Source organism: Harmonia axyridis, chromosome 7 (genome assembly GCF_914767665.1).
Source record: "Harmonia axyridis chromosome 7, icHarAxyr1.1, whole genome shotgun sequence".
NCBI classification, from domain to species: domain Eukaryota; kingdom Metazoa; phylum Arthropoda; class Insecta; order Coleoptera; family Coccinellidae; genus Harmonia; species Harmonia axyridis.
In genome coordinates, this window is record NC_059507.1 from 28,562,931 (window position 1) to 28,580,886 (window position 17,956).

At 34.1% G+C, this 17,956-nt stretch overlaps 2 protein-coding genes across 2 annotated transcripts in view; one reads left to right on the forward strand and one right to left on the reverse strand.

Moving 5' to 3' along the window:
* Nucleotides 1-681: 681 nt before the first annotated feature.
* LOC123684622 (glucose dehydrogenase [FAD, quinone]-like) lies at nt 682-4,082 on the reverse strand. The gene is made up of 3 exons (XM_045623940.1): nt 3,839-4,082; nt 3,540-3,755; nt 682-2,144 (listed from the first exon to the last, which is right to left on the reverse strand). The coding sequence occupies exons 1-3, from the start codon at nt 4,017-4,019 to the stop codon at nt 697-699; spliced, it is 1,845 nt and encodes a 614-aa protein (XP_045479896.1). The 5' UTR covers nt 4,020-4,082; the 3' UTR covers nt 682-696.
* Nucleotides 4,083-12,419: 8,337 nt separating this feature from the next.
* Nucleotides 12,420-17,956, forward strand: part of LOC123684166 (ATP-binding cassette sub-family G member 1-like) — a 63,355-nt gene continuing 57,818 nt past the window's right edge. Inside the window, exon 1 of the mRNA XM_045623323.1 lies at nt 12,420-12,764. Coding sequence (XP_045479279.1) covers nt 12,545-12,764 — 220 coding nt within the window. The 5' untranslated portion in view covers nt 12,420-12,544. The remainder of the gene's footprint in view (nt 12,765-17,956) is intronic.

Consider the following 17,956-nt stretch of genomic DNA (forward strand, 5'->3'; position numbering starts at 1 on the left):
TCGGTGACAGCCTCTATTGGGCGTCCACTGCGTTCTCCGTCTTCGGTGCTCATTTCACCAGGTTTGAACTTAGCAAACCATTCAATGATAGTTGATTTTCCTGGTACAGACCCCGGAAACTCTTTATCAAGCCAAGATTTTGCTTCAACTATATTTTTTTCCCTTCAAAAAGACATATTTTATCAGCACACGAAATTTTTTTTTCCATCTTTTTTCAAATAACAAAAGTAACAACAATTTTGACACGTGTTGATACTAACTGAAAATCATATGAATTTAATACTAGCACCGTCATCTGTGCATCGGGGACTTTTCAATTGGCCTAATAAGTGTTAGCATAAATCTGTCGTTTTAGATGGTTCTTGATTTGAAAAGAGACTAACAAAATTTCGTTAAATTTAGAATTTTTCGCTATTATTTGATCATAGCGTGTCTTTTAATTTTTTATGGATATGATTCCGCAATCATTATATGGATATTTCCTCAAACTAATTTTACTGGTGCAACGAAACCTTAGATCTTACTGTTGAATATTCAAGAATTGGAATCATACATTCTGGATGTAATCGCAATTCGCACTATATGAACAGGAACAACCAAAATTGACCAGAATTAATCATCAATGATTTTTACCAAATAGTATAAGGCCATTTTCCCAAGAACACAAAAAAAACACATAAGGATAAGACAGCGATTTTATTTCTTCGAATGATCTTTTTTAATCAAATCAGCACCCTTTTCTCCTATCAAGAACGCTTGTGCGTTAATGTGTCCAGTTACAGTACTTGGAACTATACTAACATCTATAACTCTCAAGTTATTAACTCCGTAAACTTTCAGTTCATGATTCACACTGGCCAAAGGGTCACTTGGTGGTCCCATTTTGACAGTTGAAGAAAGATGGTACGCTGGTAAGGCAATTTGACGTAATACACAATACCAGAATCTTCTAGGTTGCCTCCTCGCGTATTTATCAGGACATGACGGGATATTTAAATTGAGTTCTAGATTGAATTTTCTTCCTGTAGATGTATTGGCTAAGCTCAAGGCGATCTCTATCGCTCTATATAAATCTTCGATGTCTTCCGGATCGTCAAAAAGAGCACTGTCAATCAAAGGGAAGTCATTAGGATCCGAGGATTTCAATTTCAAGTTACCTGAGGATTTTGGATGGACGAGAGATAGCTGAAACTGCCAATCGGTTGACTTATTGATTTTGCTATCAAAAAGGCGTATCTCTTGATCCGCATTATCGAAAGAAGGAAAATAAAGTTCTGTTGGGAAAGGAGGAGCGAAAGACAATTCGATATTGGGGATCGGCGATGTCCAATTCCTGGAATTGAAGTACGATACACTTCTTTGGTGTAAGGATGCAACACCTCCAAGGTACCTGCTGACAAGTTCTTTCGTGGTAATTAAAGGTTCAACGTAGTTAGAGCTGAAGTGAAGACCAAGAAACCATATGTGATCCTTCATGAACTGTCCTACCGGTAAGTCTTGAATCAACTGGATTCCATGCTTTTTCAATTCAGATTTTGGTCCTATTCCAGATAACATAAGCAACTGGGGAGAGTTTATAGAACCACCTGAGAGTATTACTTCCTTCTTGGCAGTGGCCACGTATTTTATATTGTCCTTCACGAATTCAACACCGATAGCTGTTTTGGTCTTCGGATCAATCAAGATCTTAGTGACGAAAGCTCGGAGTGTTATGTTGAAATTTATCCTGTTCCAAGCCGGTCTGACGTAGTTGTTGGCACCGCTTACCCTTCTTCCTTTTTGGATGTTATGTTGGAGCCATGAAGCACCATTTATGTCGGCCGCGTTATAGTCTTGCACAAATGGTATACCAATCTCTTTACTCGCTTCAATGAACGCTCTTTGTGGAACCGTTTCTGGCTTTATATATGCTACATTAACTGGACCCCCAAATCCTCTGTATTTAAGGTCGATGTGTTCTGATTCAAAATTCTCTATTCTCTTGAAATATGGTAGAACTTCGTTCCACGACCATCCTGGATTCCCTGCATCAGCCCATCTGTCGTAATCTGCTTTGATGCCTCTTGAGTAGAAAAGTCCATTAATGCTGCCAGATCCTCCCAGAATCTTTCCACGTGGATAAGGACACTGCTTTTTCACTCTACCTGAAAAATTAGAAAATTACATATTATTTTGTGCTCTTATTCATCAATAACACATATTGTTATATGAATTGTCGAATTAAAGACTCCAAGAAACAGGCTTCAAATTTTTGGCATGGCCATTACTTTCCAGGAAATATTTTACGAAATTTCGAATAAACTTTCAATCGTTATTTGACAACATGGTGAAATCTATTATTTCATTGAAATAAGAAAAACAAATTTTCTGCTGAGTCATTAGGTAGGTTGCTTCAATATTAGTAATTAATTAACACAAAATTTGGTCTATCTTAGTGATCAAAATATGTGTTTCCAAATTTGTTCATAACATAATACGATTAACAAAATGTCATTCATCAATTTTTGATAAAAATATGTGTTGAAGAAAAGTATTTTTTTTCTTCGAAATATCTTTCTTTTATAAAGATATTTCAGTGATAATACACATTTTCTAATATTGTAGATTTTTGCTTCAAAATTCCTAATTGGAGATACAAAAATAAATGAAATATTCCTCGGATCCTTTTAAGATGTAGACATGTTCCCGCAAAACTTTGTTTTCAAGATACAGGTTATTGAAGTTCGAATATTTTTCAAGTTGTTCCTCATAGCACCTTCCTTTCACAAGATATTCAACTCAAGTTTGGTATAGATATTTCAATTCAAAGATTTCATACTGTTAAATGCTAATTTTCATCTTTTTTCTATAACACTGCTTGCTTCTTTCTACCAAAACTTTGTGGTGAACTATTAGAAGTTTAAAAAAATAAAAAAAAACTTTGGTCCATTACTACACTTTTCGGTTTCTTGAAGTTGTCGTAACTGCTACCAATTTCAAGAAGAAATTTTCGAACAGGATTATTGAGTAATCCTCAAGTAAGTTGTGATGAATAAATTAATTATAAGTTTTGATACCTATTCACCGGATTGGTAGCGAAGGTTATTGAAGATTCAATAAACTCACAAACAAGTAGGACTACAAAAAACACCCTGTAGTCCGAAAACAAAGCAGTCGCGTTTTTAGGACTTTTTTTTTCTTGAAATTATCCAAGAAATCTTTTTTTCCTTTGTACCTCCAATGAAGGAACACCCTGTATATTCTATTCAGTATCTTCAACACAAGGTTTATACTTCCAGGTCTCTTAATTTTCAAAATTGTTTTTAAGTGGTTGTTTCTTGATCCTGACTTCTGCCAGTTCGATATTTTGTATATAATAAAATAAGTTTTTTCCAATAATTGGTTTTCCAAAAATTAGGATAATTGTCTTACTCCTTTATACAATATTCCTTTTTTTGATACTTCGATATCCAGACCACAAACCACTAGAATCTTATCATGAATTCCTATTGTTGAGAAACGATCTAACATAGCTTGAAATATTCAGTTATTCAACTCACCATAACATCCATTTTTTTGTGGTGTGGTCAGATAGCCCCAGTTTCTGTCCGATAATGCAGAAGCATCAAAAACGAAAGGCATATCAGAATAATCATCGTTGACATCTCCTGCTTCTAGCAGCAATACATTCCAGTTGAGATTTTCAGTTAATCTGTTGGCAACCACTGATCCTGCTGAACCTCCACCAACTATGATGAAATCGAATGATCCATAATCTGTGAAAAAAATTACTTAAAGTAAGATTTTCTAAAACCTTCATCCATATAAGTTTTTATAACCAGCAGAGTTCTACACTCACTGGTTAACTTCGAAGCAGTACCGAGTAGATCTTCATTATTGATTCTTGTTTTATACGTTTGAGCCTTTTTCACCTCTGTTTCAACCAAATCTTCTAGATATTTAGCCTTAAGCTTGTTATTTGATCGATCGAGACCATTAACAAAATAGAAAATGGTTAAGAGGAATAGGAAAAACAACATATCGAAATATGTACCGATGTTTTTTTGTGTGAGAATGAAACCTGAATGTGAAAAATTGTTTTAGTTTATTGAGTTAGAATTCCATTGAGGAATGGAATTTAACTTAAATATTCAAAATATTGAACTTGTAATATTCGAATTGCAAACAATGTGTTATTTTTCCAGATATCGTTAGGAAAACTACAGCAAATTACTTTCTTTCGATTGCATATTCATGAGTATTTTCCAATAGTTTGAAAACAAATGTATCTGAAAAATAGTTTCTCTCGGACTTCAAACTACCACGTAGGTAATTCAGCTCTTTTCCTTTTGAGTAGTAAATTTAGAGACGGTCCTACAGGTCTGTGCTTTTCTCATTTTTTCCCATTGAAATGATATATTTTTGCCTGAGTGTATTATGATTTACCTACCATAGTGGATAAGTTACTGATTAATAATCAGCAAATACAGATCGTTGAGATTGGTAAGCTCTAATTGAGCAGAGGTTTGTCTCTAATTGAGCAATAGGTTTGTCGTCCTGAAAATTTCACAAAATTTTGGACGAAGTTCAAAACAATTATTCCATAGCTTGCTTAGGTTCTATGTTCTAAAACGTTCAGAATTGTTCAATTGTTCAAAACAAAGCAGCTAAAGAATTTTGAATTTGTGCTTTATTTCACTATGAAATTGATTCTCATATTTGACAAGAAACATGCTCAGTCATAACCCTAACATGGTTTCCTGTTGAATTCGAAATTATTTCGAGTTTTTGAAAATCTCAAATTTAGTAAGTATTGCAAACTGAAATTTCCATAAAATATAAAGGTAAAAATTGATAATTACAATATCTGTTAAATATTGTTTTTGATAATTTATTAGATATTACTTCCAGTACCTGCTTTTTCGAGACATGTTGATTACCTGAAGATGCCGATGATTTTGTCAGTAACTATTCTGTCATAGTTAGACTACTAGAGCATCATCAAATAACTGAATTTTATGCTGAAAATTTAGTCCCGTAATAAACGGACATAAAGTTTATGGAAAATTCTACCTATTTTCCATTAATTTGCCTAGAGTGTTTGAAAAAAGTGAATTCTTCAAAAAAAAAGACAGTGCGATGAAATGTATGCTGATATTATATTTATTATGTATGTTCAATTAGTATTTCTTTCACTATATTTTTCTTCTATACTAATGATATTCATATTGAAATTTTTCACGAAACTTGAAATTTTTATTTCATATAAACACTCGAAACCTCAACACCATTGGTTTTATAATTTTTGTTCAATATTTTCATGAAATTTTTTATTGCGCGATTATGCGATCAGGATGATCGCGATGTTCGATGCTTTTTATTGCCATTCAACATCTATTTGCAAATTTTCATTTCTGTCTAACATTTCTAAATTATTACCAACACAAAATTTTGAACTGCATCATTTACGGAAACCGTAGGCATTGTAACGATATGATAAACTGATCTGTTTGGTGAACGAGCGCTCAAAAATTGGCTCCGTACATCAGGTGGAAATGAATTTTATAATTTTAATAAGATAATGAACATTATCGTTTAGCGATTGCATGTATACCTTTTTAGCATACTGAAACGATAGTTCAGACATCTGTAAGATTCCAACTAACTAGCATTTCATCGAAGCATGTTGTCTACACAACTTATCACTGAAGAAAAATATTGCGAAAGTTATTAGCGAGGGGATATCGGTGACAAATATACCCTTCACAACAAAGAAGTACTTCTTGAAGAAACTATTTATTATGTTACTGGATTGATATTCTGAGGCAGTGGCGTACTCAAGGGGGGGAAGGATAAGGGGGATATATCCCCCCAAAGGGAATATCCATTATAATATAATAATAATAATATATTATATAGTTTATTGAAAAAGTACAATTTGTATAAAAAATCAATAACATTTAAAATGTAACATTTATATGTAACAACCTTATATATTACAATCTTATCATGAGTAAGCAAACTTCTTTAGAAAACTCCTTCAAAAGAAGGAAATCTGAAATTTTTTTTAATGTAATAGCTGTCCAGCTAGCGGGATATCAAAATGAAATCCCTTATTTGAAAACCATTTATATTTACATTTTGACGCTTTTAATGTTCACACCTGACAAGTTTAGTGGGCCCAAGTACATATATTTCAAAAAGAGAATGATGCGGCCCAGAATGACAAAAAACAATTTAAGAGTCAATATTCCAATAAACAATCGTACAAAAACGGCAGACTTTCATTTCCCGAAATTTGTCTCCTAATTAAAATTACATCTAAGTTTCCACATATTATCTTCAACCACAAAAATTTTCAATTGAATGAGTAATTAAAAATATTAGGTCTACAACTTTGCTTCCGCTGTTTTTCAATAGATAATAGCGGTAAGTAGTAGTCGAAATAAGTATATCGTACATATCATACAATAAGTTAAAGAATTTTTAAACATAAAGCTATCGAAATATAAGTTGATTTGTGTCTGCATCATAATGTTATTCTAGATTAAACATATCACCCAACGAGCCAAATTCTCGTCATTTGCTGGAAGTTTTAATTTTCTGCTTTAATATGAAGAGATCTGGAGCTGAGGCTCATCGAATGCTCTCAATTTCCTATGATGAGGCCTCTATTAGTGAAAGAACTTGTGGAGAGTGGTTTCAATGCTTCAAAAACAGTAATTTTGACATGGAAAATCAGCATGTCGATGGAACAGAGTATGTTTTCGGAGATACATAAGTAGAGGCATTACTTGATCGAGACCCGTGTCAAATGCAACATGAATTGGCAGGATCATTGGAAGTGATGCAACAAACCATTTCAAAACGCCTGAAAATTATGGGAATGATTCAAAAACAAAAAAATTGGGTGCCATACGAGTTGAAGCCGAGAGATGTTTGCGGCGTTTGTTTGCTTGTGAACCGCTGCTTGCATCGCATTGTGACTGGATACGAAGAATGGGTTCATTACGATGATCCCAAGCGCAGAAAATAATGGTGAATCCCTGCCATACATCCACGTCAATGGCCAAACCGAATATTCACGGTTCCAAGGTCATGCTCAGTATTTGGTGGGAACAGCTCGGCGTAGTGTATCATGAGTTGTCAAAACCGACTGAAACAATCACAGGCGAACGCAATTAATGCGTTCGAGCCGAGCATTGAAAGACAAACGGCCGCCATACAACGAGAGACATGATAAAGTGGTTTTATAGCATGACAATGCTCGACTTCATTCAACGAAAGTAGTCAAGACATTCTTGGAAACGTTGAAATGGGAAGTCCTACGCCACCTTCAGTATTCTCCAGAAGTTGCTCCCTCGGACTATCATTTGTTTCGAACAATGACACACGGCCTGGCTTACCAGCACTTCCGGTCTTATGAAGAAGTAAAAAATTGAATCGATTCGTGGATCGCTTCAAAATATGGCCTGTTTTTTCAACGCGGGATTCGTAAGGTGCCCGAAAGATGGGTGAAAGTATTGGCCCGCGATGGACAATACTTCGAATCGTAAATGTATGACCAGTTTTTTACAATAAAGGCTTGAACTTCGGAAAAAACGGCAGAAGCATAATTGTACGCCTATGTTCGTACTTTCAAAAAGAGAATGCTGCTGTCTGAAAATAACTAAAAACATCAATTGTTAAAGAGTCAATATTTTGATAAACAATCAAGCAAAAACTGCACACTTCAGTTCATTTCTCGAAATTTGTCTCTTTCTATTTAGAAGAACATCTATGCTTCCAAAATGTTAAGGCTTACACAGGAAGAAGAAGGATTCATTTGTGGTTCTACTCTTTGATTACTCGCACCATGCTTTCACCTCTAGCGAGTTCTTCCATAATTCAGTATTTATTCATAAGTTATCTATTCCGTATTCATTAGTTTTTACTATGATGTCAACTACAGTTCTATTAAGTGTTTGTGTTCTCTCGCTTAACATATTAGGCAAGTAAAAATCATTATCGTATTTTCCTTCATCCACAAATCCAGCAAGCATGCTTTTTTTCATGGTCCTTCGAGCCGGATTACCTCCATTTTCTTTCAACAAACAACCACAAAACTTTAATTGAACGATCAATTATAAATAATAACCTCAAATAACATCGACGAGCATTATTTAAGTGGTGGAGGATCAGATCCACCCAACAGCAATAGTGTGCAACGCTATTAGCACCACATTTACTTCACACACATCGCGACCAACGCAACGTATTTCGACAATTCCTCAGCTGAAATCGAATCTTCAGAGTCGGCTAGGCGACGGTGGTAGTGTGTACATGTGACGGCCAAATCGAATATTCACGGTTCCAAGGTCATGCTCAGTATTTGGTGGGCCCAAACCGGCGTAGTGTATTATGAGTTGTTCAAACCAACTGAAACAATCAGAGGCGATCGTTATCGAACGCAATCAATGCCTTTGAGCCGAGCATAGAAAGTCAAATGGCCGCAATACAATGAGATACATTATGAAGTGATTTAACACCACCCGCCGTATTCTTCAGACGTTGCTTCCTCGGACTATCATTTGTTTCGATCAATGGCACACGGCCTGGCTGACCAGCACTTCCGGTCTTATGTAGAAGTTAAAAATTGGATCGATTCGTGGATTGTTTCAAAAGATGACCAGTTTTTTCAACGCGAGATTTGTACGCTGTCCGAAAGATGGGAGAAAGTAGTTGCCAGCGATGGACAATACTTTGAGTCATAAATGTATAACCAGTTTTTTACAATAAATCTTCGAATTTCGGAAAAAAAAAGGCGGAAGCAAAGTTGTACGCCTATATACATACTTTCAAAAAGATAATGCTGCTGCCTGAAAATGACAAAAAACATCAATTGTTAAAGAGTCAATATTCTGATGAACAATCGAGCAAAAACTACAGACTTCAGTTCATTTCTCGAAATTTGTCTCATTTTATTTAGAAAAACATCTATGCTTCCACATTGTTAAGGCTTACACAGGAAGAAGAAGAATTCATCTAAGGTTCTACTATTTGATTACTCGCACCATGCTTTCACCTCTATCGAGTGCTTCCATAATTCAGTATCAATTCATAAATTATCCATTCAGTATTCAATAAGTATTCATTAGTTATTACTATCATAACAATTACAGTTCTATTCAGTGTTTGTGTTCTCTCGCTTAACATATTAAACAAGTAAAAATCATTATCGCATTTTCCTTCATCCACAAATCGAGCAAGCATGCTTTTTTCATGGTCCTTCGAGCCGGATTACCTCCATTTCCTTTCAACGAACAACCACAAAACTTTTATTTAATGATCAATTGAAAATAATAACATCAAACGAGCATCATTTAAATGGTGGAGGATCAGAACCACCCAACAACAATAGAGTGCAACGCTATCAGCCGCTATCAGCAGCACATTTACTTCACACACATCGCGACCAACGCAACGTATTCCGACAATTCCTCAGCTGAAATCGAATCTTCAGAGTCGGCCAGACGTCGGTAGTGTGTACATGTGTGTTGCGCGTCCGACAGGAGTCCCTCGGACTATCACTTGTTTGGATCAATTGCACACGGCCTGGCTTACCAGCCCTTCTGGTCTTATGAAGAAGTAAAAAACTAGCTCGTTTCAAAATATGACCAGTTTTTTCAACGCGGGATTCATACGCTGCTCGAAAGATGGAGAAAGTAGTGGCCAGCGATGGACAATACTTTGAATCATAAATGTATAACCTGTTTTTACAATAAACCCTCGAATATCGGAAAAAAAACGGCGAAAGCGAAATTGTACGCCTATGTTCGTACTTTCAAAAAGAGAATGCTTCTGTCTGAAAATAATGAAAAACATCAATTCTTAAAGAGTCAATATTTTGATAAACAATCGAGCAAAAACTGCAGACTTCAGTTCATTTCTCGAAATTTGTCTCATTTTATTTAGAAGAACATCTATGCTTCCACATTGTTAAGGCTTACACAGGAAGAAGAATTCATCTAAGGTTCTACTCTTTGATTACTCGCACCATGTTTTCACCTCTAGCGAGTGCTTCCATAATTCAGTATCAACTATCAATTCATAAGTTATCCATCATTCAGTATTCAATAAGTATTCATTAGTTAATACTTTTATAACCATTACAGTTCTATTCAGTGTTTGTGTTCTCTCGCTTAACATATTAAACAAGTGAAAATCATTATCGTATTTTCCTTCATCCACAAACCAAGCAAGCATACATTTGTTCATGGTCCTTCGAGCCGGATTACCTCCATTTTCCTTTCAACAAACAACCACAAAACTTTAATCGAATGATCAATTAAAAATAATAACCTCAAATAGCATCGACGAGCATCATTTAAATGGTGGAGGATCAAAACCACCCAACAACAATAGAGTGCAACGCTATCAGTCGCTATCAGCAGCACATTTACTTCACACACATTGCGACCAACGCAACGTTTTCCGACAATTCCTCAGCTGAAATCGAATCTTCAGAGTCGGCCAGACGTCGGTAGTGTGTACATGTGTGTTGCGCGTTCGACAGGAGTCCCTCGGACTATCACTTGTTTGGATCAATGCACACGGCCTGGCTTACCAGCCCTTCTGGTCTTATGAAGAAGTGAAAAACTAGATCGATTCAAAAGATGACCAGTTTTTTCAACGCGGGATTCATACGCTGCTCGAAAGATGGAGAAAGTAGTGGCCAGCGATGGACAATACTTTGAATCATAAATGTATAACCTGTTTTTACAATAAACCCTCGAATATCGGAAAAGAAACGGCGAAAGCGAAATTGTACGCCTATGTTCGTACTTTCAAAAAGAGAATGCTTCTGTCTGAAAATAATGAAAAACATCAATTCTTAAAGAGTCAATATTTTGATAAACAATCGAGCAAAAACTGCAGACTTCAGTTCATTTCTCGAAATTTGTCTCATTTTATTTAGAAGAACATCTATGCTTCCACATTGTTAAGGCTTACACAGGAAGAAGAAGAATTCATCTAAGGTTCTACTCTTTGATTACTCGCACCATGTTTTCACCTCTAGCGAGTGCTTCAATAATTCAGTATCAACTATCAATTCATAAGTTATCCATTCAGTATTCATTAGTTAATACTATTATAACAATTACAGTTCTATTCAGTGTTTGTGTTCTCTCGCTTAACATATTAAACAAGTAAAAATCATTATCGTGTTTTCCTTCATCCACAAATCAAACAAGCATATTCATGATCCTTCGAGCCGGATCACCTCCATTTTAATTTCAACAAACAACCACAAAACTTTAATTGAATGATCAATTAAAAATAATAACCTCAAATAACATCGACGAGCATCATTTAAATGGTGGAGGATCAGAACCACCCAATAACAATAGAGTGCAACGCTATCAGCCGCTATCAGCCGCTATCAGCACCACATTTACTTCACACACATCGCGACCAACGCAACGTTTTTCGACAATTCCTCAGCTGAAATCGAATCTTCAGAGTCGGCCAGACGTCGGTAGTGTGTACATGTGTGTTGCGCGTCCGACAGGAGTCCCTCGGACTATCACATGTTCAGATCAATGGCACACGGCCTGGCTTACCAGCACTTCCAGTCTTATGAAGAAGTAAAAAATTGAATCGATTCGTGGATCGTTTCAAAAGATGACCAGTTTTTTCAACGCGGGATTCATACGCTGCCCGAAAGATGGGAGAAAGTAGTGGCCAGCGATGGACAATACTTTGAATCCTAAATGTATAACCAGTTTTTTACAATAACGCCTCGAATTTCGGAAAAAAAAGGCGGAAGCAAAATTGTACGCCCATGTTCGTACTTTCAAAAAAAGAATGCTGCTGCCTGAAAATAACGAAAAACATCAGTTGTTACAGAGCCAATATTCTGATAAACAATCGAGCAAAAACTGCAGACTTCAGTTCATTTCTCGAAGTTTGTCTCATTCTATTTGGAAGAACATCTATGCTTCCACATTGTTAAGGCTTACACAGGAAGAAGAAGAATTCATCTAAGGTTCTACTCTTTGATTACTCGCACCATGCCTCCACCTCTAGCGAGTGCTTCCATAATTCAGTATCAACTATCAATTCATAAGTTATCCATTCAGTATTCAATAAGTATTCATTAGTTAATACTATTATAACAATTACAGTTCTTTTCAGTGTTTGTGTTCTCTCGCTTAACATATTAAACAAGTAAAAATCATTATCGTATTTTCCTTCATCCACAAATCAAACAAGCATATTCATGGTCCTTCGAGCCGGATCACCTCCATTTTACTTTCAACAAACAACCACAAAACTTTAATTGAATGATCAATTAAAAATAATAACCTCAAATAGCATCGACGAGCATCATTTAAATGGTGGAGGATCAGAACCACCCAACAACAATAGAGTGCAACGCTATCAGTCGCTATCAGCAGCACATTTACTTCACACACATCGCGACCAACGCAACGTTTTCCGACAATTCCTCAGCTGAAATCGAATCTTCAGAGTCGGCCAGACGTCGGTAGTGTGTACATGTGTGTTGCGCGTCCGACAGGAGATGGCTTGCGCTGTGTCAGTCGCGGATAGGTTGGGCGAGGGCTTGCAATGCCAAAGCGCGAAGCCGAGCGAACCTCATCGATTAAAAATAGACGTTCTAGCGAACCAGGAAGAGGGAATGGTTGTAGGCAGCTCTATGAGTATGAGAAGCCTGAACGACCCGATGAACGTTGGCTTCGAAAATGTGTCGTATAGTGTCACTGAAGGATTTTTTAATAGAGGTAGGCTGAATGTAAACAAAGGAAATCTTTACAGTCTCCTTTGTGCCTGGTATAAAATCATGGCGAGGCTCTGCTGTAAAAGTTATGGACATTACTGTTGATATCGCAATCACGAAAAAAAAAAGTGCATTAGTCAAGACACCAACATTTGATATTCAAAATAAACTGTCATCCCTTGTTAGCAACAAGCATATGCAAACATAAAATCCAAACAAAGATTATTCACTATCTTTATCTACGTTCAGATTTCAACTGGTCGTTTTTTTGTCTCATATCTAAAATCCTAAAAGATGATATTTTATCAAATTGCCAATTTCATGCATATAATTTCATTAATATCCAACTCTGTTCATTTTATTTTGTTTGCTGTCAAGATTGAAACCAACCTATTGTCAACAATATTCGATATTTTTGGTATCGATAATTTTTATAACAGTTTGGTCTCAAACTTGACAGGAAATAAAATTGGGTACATTTATGAAAAAAATTGTAATTTTCCTTGTTTTCACTAAGGTGAAGGAAATCAAAGTCTTATGGAACAAACGAATTTCCCTGAATGTTGGCTTAGAAAATGAGACGTCTAGTGTCATAGAACGAATTTTCAATAGTGGTAGGCTGAAAGTAAACAAATGAAATTAATCTTTAAAGTCTCTTTGTCCCCTCTATAAAGTTATAGAGATGCTTTGCTGCAAAACTAACGGACTCTACTGCTATAATATCGCAATAACGAAAACACTAACTTGATATTCAAAATAAACTGTCATCCCTTGTTAGCAATAAGTATATGCAAACATAAAATTCAAACAAAGATTAATATGAAATCCTAAAACATGATATTTTATGAAATTACCAATTTCATGCATATTTAATGGTTTTCTTACTGTTTTCATATTTTTCCTTTTGCTGTCAAGATTGAAACCAACCTATTGCCAACAGTATTCAATATTTTTGGTATCTTTAATGTTTATGATAGGTAGTTTGGTCTCAAACTTTACAAAATAAAATCAGGTACATATATGAAAAAAATTGACATAATTCCTTTACAGAGGTGAAGGAATTAAAAAGTCTTGTGGAACTAACGAATTCTCCTAAGTATTGGCTTAGAAAATGATACGTCTAGTGTCATTGAACGAATTTTCATTATGTAGTAGTAGGCTAAAAGTAAAAAAAAGAAATTCAGCTTTAAAGTCTCTTTGTGCCCGCTATAAAGTCATGGCGAGGCTGTGCTATGAAACTAATGGACCTTATTGTCAATATCGCAATAACGAAAACACTAAGTGTATTATTCGATGAAGTCAAGAAACCATCATGTGATATTCAAAGATAAACTGTCATCCCTTGTTAGCAATAAGCATATGCAAACATAAAATCCAAACAAAGATTATTCACTATCTTTATCTACGTTTATATTTCAACTGATCGTTTGTTGTCATATATCTGAAATCCTAAAAGATGATATTTTATCAAATTGCCAATTTCATGCATATAATTTCATTAATATCTAAATCTGTTCATTTTATTTTGTTTGCTGTCAACATCATTCAATATTTTTGGTATCGATAATGTTCATAATACTTTGGTCTCAAACTTGACAAAATAAAAACAGGTACTTGCATATATGAAGAGAATTAACATAATTCCTTATAGAGGTAAAGGTATTAAAAAGTCTTGTGGAACTAACGAATTCTCGAGAATTTTGGCTTAGAAAATGATACGTCTATAGTGTCATTGAACGAATTTTCAATAAGTAGTGGTAGGCAGAAAGTACACAAAGGAAATTCAGTTTTGAAGTCTCTTTGTGCCCGCTATGCCTATAAAGTCATAGTGAGGCTGTGCTATGAAACTTATGGACTTTACTGCCAATATCGCAATAACGAAAATACTAAGTATTCGATGAAGTCAAGAAACCATCATGTGATATTCAAACATAAACTGCCATCCCTTGTTAATAGCAATAAGCATATGCAAACATAAAATCCAAACAAAGATTATTCATTATCTTTATCTACATTCATTTTTGAACTGATCGTTTACTGTCATATTTCAAAATTTATGGCTCATAAATAGAGTAAAATCGAATGTAGGTAAATTTTGATGTTCTTGAATAAATTTCAGAAAGAATAAAATTTGGAAATATTTTATTATACCCTTTGTGTCTACTGCTAATCCATATCTGATAATTATACATACAATCACAAGTTGTTATCCGATCAATTTGAAAACCGAAATATACGTTATTATGTTCTCAAGAGATACAGATACTATCATCCTTTGTCTTAATTAATCCTATGCAATCAACAAATTGAAACAGAAGCAAATCATTTATAAGAGAAATGTTTACATATAGGTACCGTTTGATCGTAAATCAAAAGAAATTTTTGTTTTTTTTTTGGTTCAATTAGATTTTTGATTTCTTTCGGCATTCATAATGAAAGGCTTCGTTTTCATTTGAAATCCAAGATATCTATATAAAAATTCATACATTTTGAAATAACTTTCCACACTTATATCCTTTAAAGATTTAATAAAGAAAGCTGTGAAATAAAATAATAGGGCATTGCTCCTAAGTCATAATAATTACGATAACAATAGGTACATTACCCAATGAACACATCAAGAAACCGAAAATTTAATATTCGTAAATACACTGTCTTCATTGTTGTTATGCAGCTCATACGATCATCAAAAAATTAATGAAGGTGAATCGGTCAAACCGTATATCTGTTTCAAGTTTTAATTGAATTATGTATTATATTTCTCAAACATCAAAGGTTTGTTCTGTGTTAATTCAATTTATTTGATAGTGACTCCCTTTGTGAATAGTTTTCAGTCTCTGAAGATGACAATATCGTTGTTGAAACGGTCTTTAACACTATTCTTTGAGTACTTCTTTGTTTTCATCAAGAACAGAATTGAACGATAAATGTGGATTATTTTTTTTTTATTGAACAGATTGTGATAAAAAACACAAAACAAAAGTTTTTTAGTTACCAATTCAATTTACATATTTTTCTGTATCTAAATCAACCTCACATATACGATTATGAATGAACAAAAGGTATCGTTACATAATCAAAAAAAATATTGAAAAAAATGGTGGAAATCAAAACTACTAAATAGTGGAAAGTAAAATTTGTAATTTTCCAACTAATTCGAATAATCTTTAGTACTTATTGTTATAGTACCCAATTGAAAAAGAAATTAATGAAAAAGAAATATCACAGTATCCAATGCACTTTAAAACAAAATGAATCATATGCAGCCAATTGAATGTCTTCTACGCAAATATGAATATGCAAGAACAATTTTCAGCAGACATTAACCAACGTAAAAAGAACATGCAATATGATTGCATTTTATATTCACAAACTACTTCAAGCAATAACCACCCCAGTCAGAGAAACCTTCAAGCGAGCCTTCAAGGTCAAATAAGGGGTCTTTTATTCGATCCCCCTGCAAGATATAAATGAAATTCGCCAATGGAGAGAAGTATTGATTCAGAATTGCAAATTACTTTCAATATTCAGTCTCTCTCAACATTTCCAACTGATAATATTCGATCATTTTGGTTCATTATTCCCAACATGAATATTTTCATATTCCAAATGAATAACTAGTAGATTATATAACGTCCCATTCTCTTCTGTATAATACATCTTCCAATACCTCTTTCTCAATGATTTTCTGTCGGCATTGAATGAAACTTATCGATCTCAAATCATTTCTTTCGGTTCTTTGTTAATTGAGACGTGATAAATCAAAGGTTAATTAAAATTCAGATATGTTGGAGCTTCAAGTTCATCAAAATTTATATTCACTCTTATGTTATGATTCCTATTTTGTGTTGAAGAATCCGGCAATAATATTATTGGTTTGTTATTTTGAATGATTTACATATTTTTCTCATAACTGGGTATACTTGTTCGTTTATATTAATATTATCCACTGAATGTTAAAAAAAGATCCCCTTTTGAATCGAATGATCTGTTTTGAAGCCCTTTTTCGTAAATTACCCACTTCTCTGGAATCGTTAATCAACTACCTCACCTAAAATCTAAGGATTTAACAACAATTCTCAACCGAATGGTTTCATAGATTTCCATGAAAATTTCAAGAATTGAATCTGCGACAATGGCCAATATTCAGTCCCAGTAAATAATCATCTGGCAAGTCCTTACTGGGAAAATTATATTTTTGTTGCAACATCTAGTGAAACACTCCATACATACATTTTTTAAAAACAAATGTATGATTATAATGTAAATACCTTTAATACTCAAATAAGCCTATTGGTAATATCGGTTGACTTCAAATACAGACCTGTTAATTTCTGAATAATAAGTTGTTCCACTTTGCACAACAATTAACTCATCAAATCTCACAATAAAGAGTCTTAAAAAACAAATTTTGGGATGGAGTGTGTTATTTCTTCATACGAATATGATTTTTCAGCAACTTTGTTATGAATGAATTCCATTCAATTAATTATCATGTCAAATATGAATCAAAAATATAGAGATAGTATTTGTTCATATAAGCTGAAAGAGTTTCTCAAAAAAATACTCCTAAGCTCAAAAACATGGTCTTAGTAGGAATTGCAGTTTAATAGAAATATTTCATTCTTAATTATGAAAACTTATATTTTTTGACATAACAGTTTATGCCTTAAGTGCCTTATGTTTCCGAACATTTTATTTATTGGGTGGAAATAAGAAACGATGGAAGTGAATTCACTGAAAAAGAATGAGGAAAAGTAAGTTATCTAACGTGTAATGAACTTATCACAAAAACTCATCAGTAAATTGGAATGAGATTCATATTTGAAAATTTCTACATTAATTCTATTCCACTTTTACTACATTTTCCTTATTCATCTGGTCGATTTTGAACCCCATCACATGCTGCTTGAATACGGTTAATAAATTTTAGTGATTTCTTCATATTAGTATTTATTTAAAGTGTCTACAAAAACAATTGTTCAAGCATTTGGGATCTAATGCAGATCAGTTTTCGTTATTTATTGTTTATCATTACAAATTCATTTATATTTGACATACTTATTATTTTATTAAAGTTCTTTGAATTCAATGCTGCTGAAAAAAATCATCTTCACCTGAAGAAACAACAACTGCACTCCCAAAATTCATATATTCAGGTAAAATAAAATATGCAGCACATTATTCAAGACTCTT

What these genes read in the sequence shown, in the direction of transcription:
- LOC123684622 (XM_045623940.1), bottom strand. Translation starts at nt 4,019, where the DNA reads ATGTTGTTTTTCCTATTCCTCTTAACCATTTTCTATTTTGTTAATGGT. An exon ending in TACTGCTTCGAAGTTAACCA is followed by an intron (nt 3,756 to 3,838) that starts GTGAGTGTAGAA and finishes TTTTTTTCACAG; the next exon opens with ATTATGGATCATTCGATTTC. An exon ending in ACAAAAAAATGGATGTTATG is followed by an intron (nt 2,145 to 3,539) that starts GTGAGTTGAATA and finishes CTAATTTTTCAG; the next exon opens with GTAGAGTGAAAAAGCAGTGT.